This window comes from Primulina huaijiensis, chromosome 7 (genome assembly GCF_012295235.1).
Source record: "Primulina huaijiensis isolate GDHJ02 chromosome 7, ASM1229523v2, whole genome shotgun sequence".
In the NCBI taxonomy this organism is placed as follows: Eukaryota; Viridiplantae; Streptophyta; class Magnoliopsida; order Lamiales; family Gesneriaceae; genus Primulina; species Primulina huaijiensis.
The window spans coordinates 19,517,144-19,528,555 of NC_133312.1; the positions used below are offsets into that span (position 1 = coordinate 19,517,144).

Here is an 11,412-nt window from a genome sequence, read left to right on the forward strand (position 1 = left end):
GCGAGGAACCAGCCAATTGAACGCTGACACGTCACAAAACGGGTATTATTCAAATTCGGCAACAGTAGTTATCACTACTCCAAATAGGATTAGATTTAGCAAATGTTTGCTATCATTAAAAAAAATGATTTTTTTACTTTAAATTTAAAAAAGTTAATTATGTATATTTTTCAAATTAAGATCATATATTAATTTTTATTTAATTTAATTGAAATCTGATGTGACGTTAATTATATTTCAATAAAATGATTTTGGTAACAAGTTAATATTAAAATCAATTATTTATCAAAAACTATTATGTTTTAAAAAACTATATTCTTTTGATTTTTCCTCGTTTCTTCGTAATCTATAAATTTAATCATATCTTTAAAAATATAATCTATCAAATACTCGCTAATATTATTTGAAAAATGTGATCGTATTGTGCACCCAATAAACATTTATCTTTTCATCGTATTATCTGTCTTATCATTTTAATTTAAAAATATGACAATTTTCATTTTAATTTTTTTTAAAAGGCCTAATTTTTTAATACATCTTTTAATGAACTACACCATCCCATGTAACATGATGTGTTAGTATTTTGTTATTTGCATTTGGTATATCAACATTCATGCCTCTATTATTAAAAAGTTAAATTAATACACCAATTTTACTATGATGTGGTACTTCACTAAAAGGTCCTCCAAATTCAAAAATTTATCAGGATATATTAATATGGCAAGTAGTATATGGGGATATATGAGAGAATAATCTTGGTCAAACTTTATTTTTAAAAAATGATTTTCTTTGTTTTTGGAGAGAGAGATATTATTTAAGTAATCGAGTCACGGGTATCTAATGATTTTCCACAAAGTAGTGAAAAAACGTATATTTTGTACAAAATTTTCAATTTTCTAGGTCGATAGGATCCATTCATTTGTAAAACTATTTACTTGATCGCAGACATTTCTAGGTACACTTGAGTGTATTCAAATATACATGAAAAGATCATTTTATAAAAAAAATGTTTGACTAAAGTTATTCTTCAAGTGTATTTGCGTGTTTTCAAATACACATGAAAAGATATTTTTTTTAAAATAATGTTTGATCAAAGTTATTTTGTTAATTATTAATTTTAATATCTGTAAAAAAAAAAACCATTATATATTGAAAAACAAGACGTGAAACTCTTTATAAATAGGAAAATTTTTTTGGATAATTCCAAAAATATCATTTAACCGTCCAAATTCATATTCAGCATTTATCTTTTCCGGTTTTATTATTTTTAATATTTAAATTAAATTGTGGTAAATGCAATTTGTCATTTATCCACGTGTATCTAATCTAAAAGCGCGCTAACAGTTTAAAAACGCATTATGGGATTTAGCGATCCGAAGCGTCTTATTCTCCCCGCTTCCAATCGAAGGACCTTCTACCCACAACGCTTCCTCCATATTTTCTGGGCATGATCGTGGTATTGTTAGCTGTATGGTTATGCGTTGTTCACTGGTTTTTTAGCATCACTTTGTACCTGACCCGTGATTTCTTCCGTCCTAACGAATGATTTTATCTTCGATTTCTCGTATTTAGGAAAAAGGGTGTGCTGTATTTGTTTAGCGTGTTCTCATATCTTGGTTCTTTGTGTTGTTATTCTCGTTAAATGCGTATGTTAACCATTCAAGTTGCTTTATTTTCATCTTCTCAAACATCACAATAGTGTTTCCAGCTCGATAGAGCTTTCTGATTTCGATATTCAAGTGACCCTTTTGGATTCTGTTCGTTTTTTGTTGATGAAATTCATGGAGATTAAGTGAACCATTATCCATTTATTGTATTTGGAGAAACCTCTCGAAGATTGTTCCCCAATTTTAATTGCAGGACAGGGTAATGAATATGCGATGGAGCTAATTACAGGTAATCGATTGTTTATCATGCTGCTGTGGCGCGACATTGTGTGTTTATTGTATTTTGGCTTGTATATAGTATATTAAGTACTTAAATGGGCATCTAACGATATTATTGTTTTCTTTCCCTTTAAGAGAAAGGGGCGTGCCGATTGATGCGAAGTTTTGAATTGCAAAGTTCTTCTGAGGAGCAGAATATTGATGGTGGGGACTGCAAAATTAGCCATTTGCCAGATTGCATTCTGCATCGAATTCTGTCATATCTTCCCACCAAAGAGGTTGTGGCAACATCTATTTTGTCTAAAAGATGGAAGCATTTATGGACAGAAGTTACTTATTTCGACTTTGATGATTCGATGCTGTATTCTAGTCAAACAGATTTTCGGCACCCACTTGATGTCACTCGTTTCATGAATTTTGTTGAGAGGGTTCTTCTGGTAAGAGAAAAGTCCGATATGAAAAGATTTCGTCTCTCCTGTCGTGTTTGCTTTAGTGAATCTAGCGTCCACGAATGGATTTCGGCTGCTCTCAGACACAATGTTCAAGAGCTTGATCTTTGCCTTTTCGTCCAGGAGCCCTTTACGCTTCCCTGGGGTGTTTTTGATCATTCGTCCCTTACTGCTGTGAGATTAGAAATGAATTGTACACTTCAACTACCGACTTGTATTTCCTTTCCCTACCTCAGAAGGTTACACCTTTGTCTTGTCACGTTCCCAAATGATCTCTTGATGCAAAAACTATTCTCTAGTTGTCCTTTTCTAGAAGAGTTGGCTATATTAGATTGTGAATGGATCAATATGAAGTGTATATCGATTGCTATTCCTTCTTTGAAGAGCCTGATACTTGACGATTTGCCATTTTGTTCGGTTGATGATCTTCGTGGTTGTGAGATCAAGATTGATGCCGAAAATCTTGTATTCTTCAAGTACTGTGGTTATTTGTCGAATGAGATTCACATCTACGATCTTTCCTCCTCGGCTCTTGCGCTAATTAACGTCCCCATTCTATGTCAAAGGCAGCGGGAAATCACTTCTCGCACATTTAAACTGTTCAGAGGACTGAAAAATGTTAGTAGCTTGAGAATATCCAGTGGCGCCCTTGAGGTAATTGATTCACCAAGAATGATGATTATTTATCACCACTGACCAATACTAGCTTCACATGATACTGACCACTGTGCTATTGCCTGGTGAAGTCTCTGTTTCTTGCAGATGATGTGCTAGATCGTCTACCAATATTTGAAAACTTGACACTTCTGGAGTTGAGGGGACAATTTGGTGGACATTGCATTGAACTATTGATGGAGTTTCTGTATCACTTTCCTAAGTTACAATCTCTTCACTTCTGTGAGGTAGTTTTTGAGGCCATAATTGTTGAGTGCCCAAAGTACTTTTATCTTACAATTAACTGCTTTCTTTTCTTTCTTTCTTTATTTTTTTTTCCGTTTAGGGACTTGGCTGCTGCAAAGATGATTGCAAGATGAAGCTGACACCCAGTCATAGCTTGTCTAATCTCAAGACTGTCAACTACCAGAATTTTTACGGGACGAGTACCGAAATATATTTCGTGAAGTTTTTGCTGAAAAATGCAGTGACAATGATGAAAATGGATGTGGTTTGGTCTAAAAGTTTCTCCGGGGACCCAAAAGATCAACTGATGATTGAAAATCAGTTACATGCTCTTCCCAGAGGCTCCAGACACTGTGCACTTGTGCTCACATGAATGTCCATACTTCCTGTTGGTAGTGTTCTCGAACATGGTTCTTATTCTTACTTGATAAACTGAACTGAATTTGCTTTACTCTCGTTGGAAAGTTTGTCTCTGTGTTTGTTGAATAATTCAAAGCTGTCAACTTTTTCCATCTCATATTTGCTGATCTGATTGTGGATAGGTATAATCTCTAATATGACACTCCCTTGACGCCAAATCTCAATATATATCCCTACCTCTCTTGAAAAAAAACGAAAGATAAGACTCCTAAGATATGATATCCTATGCTTGTGACAAAAGAAAACAATTGGTATTGCTAAAATTCGGTACTCTCTACCGAAATAGTGATGTTTTGTCTCATATTTTACTGTGATTTGCTTGTCAAATATGCTTTCCTTATTGTACCACAAACTTGGGCTGCTTGACATCTAATATCTCAATTTGATTTGGTTTGCATAGGTTGGAATGTTTGAATATGTCATCGATCCAGTTGGCTGCTGTGCTTGGTTTTTCGCTGATTTTGTCAAAAGTGCAGGTATGGATTAGAATCTTGGTAAATTATTTGCTGATGCAACTTTTGTTTACCGAACATGTCTTCTGGTTGACTATGCTTTTTGGTGCTTTTGTATTGATGTTCGAGGGAATAGCAAACATTCAATTGTCAGAACATTTACATACAGACTACGTACTACACGTTGAAGTGGCTTTTGCTGATATCTTCCTTGTGTTTCTCAAATTGCCTTACTGTATAGTTCATTATATGTACATATATGCTGTTGAATATTGGATTCAAGCTTGATAGACGGGCATTATGGAGAAAAAAGAAGGGGGTTGTGGCTTATTTCTTGGCTTGCTTGTGAAAATCTTAAATCGTCGTGTATCTATCTGTGTGATGCCTGGTTTTCAGCAGCATTTTTGCCTAGTAAAAAAATTATGATAAAAATTTAACTATAATAAGCAACACTAAAAACCAAGTCTTCCTGAGAGCAGCCATTGATTTATCGATAACCCATCATTCGTTGTTAGTGTTTTCCAATCGGATGTTGCTGTTTTCGAGATTCCCACATATTTGGGATGCTTACTGCTGCCAAAATGATTAAAACAAAACTTGGGGCTTCTCCAACCTTTCCACCAAAATGGTTGCAAAGATTAAAAACCATTTTGGTACAAAGATTGGCTCCAATAACGCAGTCTCCACCTCTACGCCAATACCTCTTGCGCCAATTTGGCGTTGAGGCAATTTTTTTTTTTAAATTTTTTTAATTATTATAAATATGTATTAATTTTATTATTTATTTTTAAATATAAATATTATTTAAATAATAAAAAAATATTTATTTTATTATTTTAATAAATAGATTTCTAAACATAAAAATTAAAAATATTTAATCAAATAAATTTATAAATAGATTTTTAAATAATATTTATTAATTTATATTAACTAAAAATATTTAATTAATGGTTTGGTTTACTGATTTATAAATAATATAATAACTCAATATAAATGAAAAAATTTAATGCAATAATATGATTTGTAAAAATACAAAGATAACAATTGAAAATTTTAATTCTACCACAAATATAAATACAAAATATAACTATTAATATATGTAAAATAAAAAAAATATTTTGAGAATATTTTTTTTTCGGTGTAAGATTTGAAGTAAATGTGTTGGAGTTGGACGATGAATTTGATGTAAAAATTCAATTATTTTATTGTAAAACTTATACTAAAATAGAATTAATGATTGGACATGATCTTAGGACAACTCCAACCCTGCATTTTTTTTTGCCAAAATAACGCTATTTTATTGCAGGGAATTATTCTCTAATGGGGCTGCCCTCCTCGGCTCCTCCTCTGAGCCAAATTTGCGGCTTTTTTTTTTTAATTTTTTTTTAAAATTATTATAAATAATTGTTGAATGATTATTTTTAGATAATAATATTATATAATTGATAAGTAAAATTAAATAGTGTTTTAATATAACAATTCGTAATAAAAATTTAATTTAAAAAATTAATTATAATTTTATTATTAAATTTATAAATATATTTATAGTTTTTAATTTTATTTTTGATGTTTTAAATTTCGTAAATATAAATAATTGATAAAATATTTGATTTAGCCAACACAATTTTTAACCAAAAATTACCACACATAATTGAAATACAATTACAAAGATGACACATAAATGAAATCAAATACAAAGATAGCATTGCGAATGAAAACATATAAAAGACAAAAAAGGTAGATCATCAATAATATCTTAAATTAGATCAAGATTTTCAAAATCACCAAAATATTTCTCAAATGTACCATGTTCGTGTTGTTCATATCCTTCATTCTTTTTTCCCAAATTTGTGCTCGTTCATTTTGAACTATTCAATATATTTCTGGATCGCTAATCGTGTTCAAATTTATTTACAAAACTTTATTCTCCTTTCGAAAGGTGGTTAATGCTATTTGTTGTTGCCGAGCTTTATTTTTTCTTATTTTATAATGTTTTTTGCTAATTTTATAATGCTACCGATTTCATAAAATAATTTTGTTGAAGTTCAATAGATCCTTTTTGCAATACAATATCGCAACTTTCATTGTAAATATTAATTCCAAAACATGGTTTTCTCTTTTTTCTTTAATTTGGATTTTTTTTTAATCACCAAGAGGTCGCTGAGATGGAGCATTTCCTGCATTTTCATCACCACTTATCATAATTAAGAATGAAGGTAATCTAGGCGAACTTGATATTTGGAGTATTTGGTGTCTGACTATCTCACTGTGACGAGTCCTAACTATCTCAATGTGATGAGTCCAAATTTGTGACATGTATTTTAGTTGGTGTGCTCAATAAATTGATGTGACTCGAGAATTTCTGAATATCTTTCACAATAGATCACACGTGATCATATTTGAAGCTTTTACTAAAATCAGGATCTTGCAAAAGGTATTTTTCCTCGAGCTCATTACACAATTTGAGGAAAAAGAATATGTTACAAGATATTACTTGATTGATGGTATTTATCTGAAATGATCAACTATTGTACAAACCATCCATGATGCACATGGTCCGGAAAAAAAAAGAAGAATTATTTTGCAATGAAACAAGAGTCTTGCAGAAAAGATGTCTAGCGTGCATTTTGTGTTCTTCAATCCCGATTTGCGATTGTAGCACTCTAGCTCGTGCTTGGAAGAAACAACATTTACATGATATAATGACATCATGCATTATAATGCATAATATGATTATTGAATATGAACGTGATCTTAGCTCACTCATTCAAAATATGAGAGAAACACCAAATCCGAATGTAGAAATGATTGTCGATGAGAATATCAGATTTCAAAAAATCATCGCTCAATATAAAAAAATAAAAAATAAAAATATGCTCACTATGCGCTACGAAATATTTTAATTGATCATTTATGAAGAAATACAGTTGTTGAAATGTTTGAAGCTGGATTCATATTATGTGGTTTAATAAATTTTATATATTCAAGTTATTTATTAATTTTAATAATAAATTATTTGTATTAATTCGTATTATATATAATTTAATTAATATATAATAATTAAATAAATAAATTTAAATATTATGTTATTAACGTAATATTTGAAACAAATGAGTTGGAAAAAGATATATTTAATGCAGAAATAACACTATTTTAATGCATAATTTACATCAAAAAAGATTTTTGGGTAGTAAATGACCTTATAATCCCTTTAAAGCGAGGGAACGAACGATACTAAATTAAAATAGAAAATCCAAATTTTGAGCTTTTTGACATAAAGTTGAGTAAAGGCATTCATTCCCATTCCTCGTCACTTTCTAGGCAGTAAACTGACGCATCCAAATGTTTACTTTATTATTCAGCAATATTAATTTTATATTAGTTATCTTGGAAGGAAATCTTTTTAGTTCTGAAACACAATGATTGATTCTCCATCGGTTCTTTAAATGGAAATTATTTTTGCCAACGTGGTAAGATGAAATAAAGCCATTGTTCCTCGTTCGAGAATTTCACCCATCTTTTGATGCTTCAACATGATTTCACAAGCAAGAAACCTGCGGAAACTAGCAATGCTATTTCACAGACTACAACTCCTAAAGACTCGATCAGAATCCAAACTATCATAATAAGCCTGCAGACTTTTCTTTAAAAAAGGCTCCACATGACTGTGATGCATTACATTGTATGGCACATATAGTAACAAAATACAGCGGATCAGTCCAGACAACAAAGGGATATTCTCGACGAAATGAAGCTCAGCCGATTTCCACAGATTTTTCCAACGAGTACATGTTCTTCCTTGTTGGAATGAGATGTTTAAACGACCAAATGCTTATTGACCGTGTGAACATCCTTGTCTCCTCTACCACTGCAGTTGAGGACAACCTTAGTTCCATCAGGAAGTTCTGGGCATAGCTTCTCCAGATAAGCTAATGCATGGGATGTCTCCAGTGCAGGTATAATGCCTTCCAGCCTAGCTAGTCTCTTAAAGGCTGCAAATATACGTCGAATAAAACGATGGAAAAAAAAAACAGATGAGACTATCACTTCAGATTTTCTGTATATAGATAAATGATTCATGCAAGATAAATATGTCTCGAGTTATTTCAAGTACATGAACTAATATATGAACCGATAACAAAGCAGAAGATTTGACATTCAGTTAATGGCCTTCATTCTGTCTGCATGAAAGGAGCCTTGCTTTTTAGTTGCATTATTAGCATGTGACAAGGAACGGACAACCACCCTCAATACTTCAATATATAGATCAAAATAAGATTCTGCTCTCATTTCTCACCTTGTAAAGCTTCCTCATCAGTGATACTGTAGTACTCTGCCCGTCCAAGATCTTTCAGAAAGCTGTGCTCTGGTCCAACTCCAGGGTAATCCAGACTATAAAAGCCAACAAGAAGTATTTATTAGTTAATGAAAATATGTCATCACTTTAAGTACAAATATGCTAACACAAATACTTTTACCCAGCACTTATAGAATGTGGCTCAATTATTTGCCCATCATCATCCTGCAACAAGTAGCTCATAGCTCCATGAAGAACTCCAACCTCTCCTTTCGTCAGTGTGGCAGCATGCTTACCACTGTCTAAGCCAAAACCTGCTGCCTCCACTCCGATCAATCTCACTTCTTTGTCATCAACAAATTCATGAAAAAGCCCCATAGCATTTGAACCTCCACCAACACAAGCAATAAGCACATTGGGTTTACCACCCCATTTTTCCAATGCCTGTTTCCTTGTTTCTTTGCCAATCACTGCATGAAAATCTCTTACCATCATAGGATACGGATGAGGCCCAGCAACAGATCCGAGTATGTAATGGGTTGATTCCACGTTAGTCACCCAGTCCCTAATAGCTTCAGATGTAGCATCCTTCAGTGTGGCAGTCCCAGAGTGGACAGCTCTAACCTACAAGCCGTATAATTTTGAAACAAAAGGTAGGAATACTAACTAGAAAAGGCCACTGAAGAAACGAAAAGAGCGACTAAAGATGCATGAATAAATTGTGCAGTTCCACACAAGAAAATTTAAGAGACAGACTTTTAATGTCTTGTGGCAATTGCAATTAATAGTGGGACCTTAAACACTTGAGAAAATTTACAAAGTTAGCATGTTTATTTATGAAACTAATCAAATTGATAAAATTTTACAGATCCCTTAACAACTTCGAGCAAAGGATCCTAACGAGCATGTGAATTGTGAACAGCGGGCTGACAACTTCATAAAAGATATCAGTTTCAAAAAAAACACCAAACATCATAAAAGATATCTGAGTCAGTTACTGCTTCTGGCCAGCATCCTAACGAGCATATGAACAGAGGGCTGACAACTTCAAGCCAGCCCACTGGATTAAATTGTATTTCATTGCGACGGAATATATGCCCATACAACACCAACCATCACAATATAGAAGTTTAAAAGGAATCAAACCATACAAAGCAAATGGTGTGTGCATGTGTTGCTTAAAACAGCTGGAAAGTTTAAAGAAACTATTACAAGATGCAAGAGTAACAGACCTCGGCACCAAGAAGCCGCATTCTAAAGACATTAAGTGATTGTCTCTCCATATCCTGAGCACCCATGTAAACAACGCAATGTAGACCAAACCGAGCACAAACAGTAGCTGTGGCAACACCATGCTGACCAGCTCCAGTTTCAGCAATAATTCGCTTCTTACCCAGACGCTTGGCAAGCAAAGCTTGTGCTACCGCATTGTTGATTTTGTGAGCCCCAGTGTGATTAAGGTCTTCCCTTTTAAGGTATATATGAGGCCCCTTTCCATCAGCACGCTTATAGTGCTCTGAAAGCCGCTCTGCAAAGTAAAGTGGGCTTTCTCTTCCAACATAGTCTCTCAATATCCCATCTAGCTCTTTCTGAAATTGATCCGGAAAATCATTATATTCAAATTTTTAAAGCATTGTGTTGTGGGCCAAAAAGAAGAGAGTCGCATAGTGGGTGAAAAGCCCATAATTAAATTTGTTTATTCTAGAAGAAAATAGATGACACGCACACACACGTGAGAAGGGGAGGGGAGAGTATATATGGAAAAGAATATTGGTAGAGGGGAGTTAGTTATCTACTTATCTCGAGTGTGACAAGTACTAGCGAGAGTCAGGGTTGTACAGAGACATTTCAGTTTATACTCCATTCCAATATCTTTGTGCATTTCTTATTGTGGTTGCAACACATTGATGTACCCTCCCCACTCACTTAAATATCACTATGAGTTTCCCATGTTACATCCTAATCTAATTTCTCTTGATATCTAAGTAAGATTTATTCTTTAACTCTGGAAGATATGTTACTCTACAGTCATAGCTAGCAAGACTGCAGGAATAATCACGTCAGTTTAGATTTGAATAGAGTCATAGACTCTAAATGCATAAATTATGCATTTCATAAGTAACAAGCAACACTACCCGAATCTAAATTTTTGTTGGCTACAGAAAGAAAGTGTAGATTAGCCTTCAACCATGCATATAAATCGAAAATACAGTTCAAAGCAAGAAAAGTAGAAAACTATGCCATCAGGTGGTTGTCAACTTGACCATATACCTCGCTACATATGTATCTGTTGTCTTCTGACCATCTGTTCTAAAGTCATAAAATTTTCACAGAGAAAAAAAATTCATCTGCTTCTTAAAGATAGTGAGTTCTTAAAACATTGCCCATCACATAGCACAAGAGAAATTAAGGCACCTTCGGTTCTGCACTATGCTAAAAATATCTTTCATTCATTAGCTCAGCTCTATTACCTTTCCAGACCATAAAACAAACAGGTAACAAGAATCTGCCAGTAGATAGAAGTCATATGCTGATTAATTCATCCTCAAAATCACAATGCTTAGTATCACATGATTCTTTGAACAAAATATTCACAATCCCGTTGCTTTTCCAATTAAAAAAAAAACGATCCGCTCTTTTTTTGAAAGGGGAGAAACCAAAACCTGAAACCCGTCATCCGAGGCTAGGGATTTGAAGGCCTCCTCGAGCTCCGTGAGGGCGTGCATTAGAGTCTCCGGAACGTACTTTCCGCCAAATTTCCCGAACCGGCCGAAGGAGTCGGGCCGCTGCAGAGTCTCCGGATCAACGGCCGCCGCCGCCGCCGCCATTGTATGTGGTTTCGCGATCACACAAACTATGGAAGGGTAACGCCAATGCCAAGGAGGTGTAATTTTGCTGAATTTGAAGGGTAAAATGGAAGGTGAATGGGAATGAGAGGAGAAGCGAGCTGTCGCAGGGTACGCTGTTGAAGGGGCGGCCATATTTGGGGTCAAAGGCGAGGACTTTTC

At 33.8% G+C, this 11,412-nt stretch overlaps 2 protein-coding genes across 10 annotated transcripts; one reads left to right on the forward strand and one right to left on the reverse strand.

The window, feature by feature from the left end:
• The first annotated feature begins 1,370 nt into the window (after window positions 1-1,370).
• LOC140981064 (F-box/LRR-repeat protein At3g58900-like) lies at window positions 1,371-4,437 on the forward strand. 9 transcript variants are annotated; one of them, XR_012176033.1, is made up of 7 exons: window positions 1,390-1,468; window positions 1,824-1,896; window positions 2,022-2,989; window positions 3,082-3,237; window positions 3,336-3,627; window positions 4,056-4,131; window positions 4,244-4,437. XR_012176033.1 is itself a non-coding variant. In XM_073447302.1 (6 exons), exons 1-5 carry the CDS (start codon window positions 1,448-1,450, stop codon window positions 3,606-3,608), a joined length of 1,479 nt encoding a protein of 492 aa, XP_073303403.1. In that variant the 5' UTR covers window positions 1,371-1,447; the 3' UTR covers window positions 3,609-3,627; window positions 4,056-4,437. The 9 variants fall into 9 exon arrangements, 7 of the variants coding, with proteins under 7 accessions (XP_073303403.1, XP_073303404.1, XP_073303405.1 ...); XR_012176034.1 differs by having other exon boundaries at window positions 4,247-4,437; XM_073447302.1 differs by having other exon boundaries at window positions 1,371-1,456; window positions 4,056-4,437.
• Window positions 4,438-7,711: 3,274 nt separating this feature from the next.
• LOC140981012 (tryptophan synthase beta chain 1-like) lies at window positions 7,712-11,412 on the reverse strand. The gene is made up of 5 exons (XM_073447217.1): window positions 11,068-11,412; window positions 9,637-9,993; window positions 8,586-9,028; window positions 8,405-8,499; window positions 7,712-8,099 (listed from the first exon to the last, which is right to left on the reverse strand). Exons 1-5 carry the CDS (start codon window positions 11,383-11,385, stop codon window positions 7,924-7,926), a joined length of 1,389 nt encoding a protein of 462 aa, XP_073303318.1. The 5' UTR covers window positions 11,386-11,412; the 3' UTR covers window positions 7,712-7,923.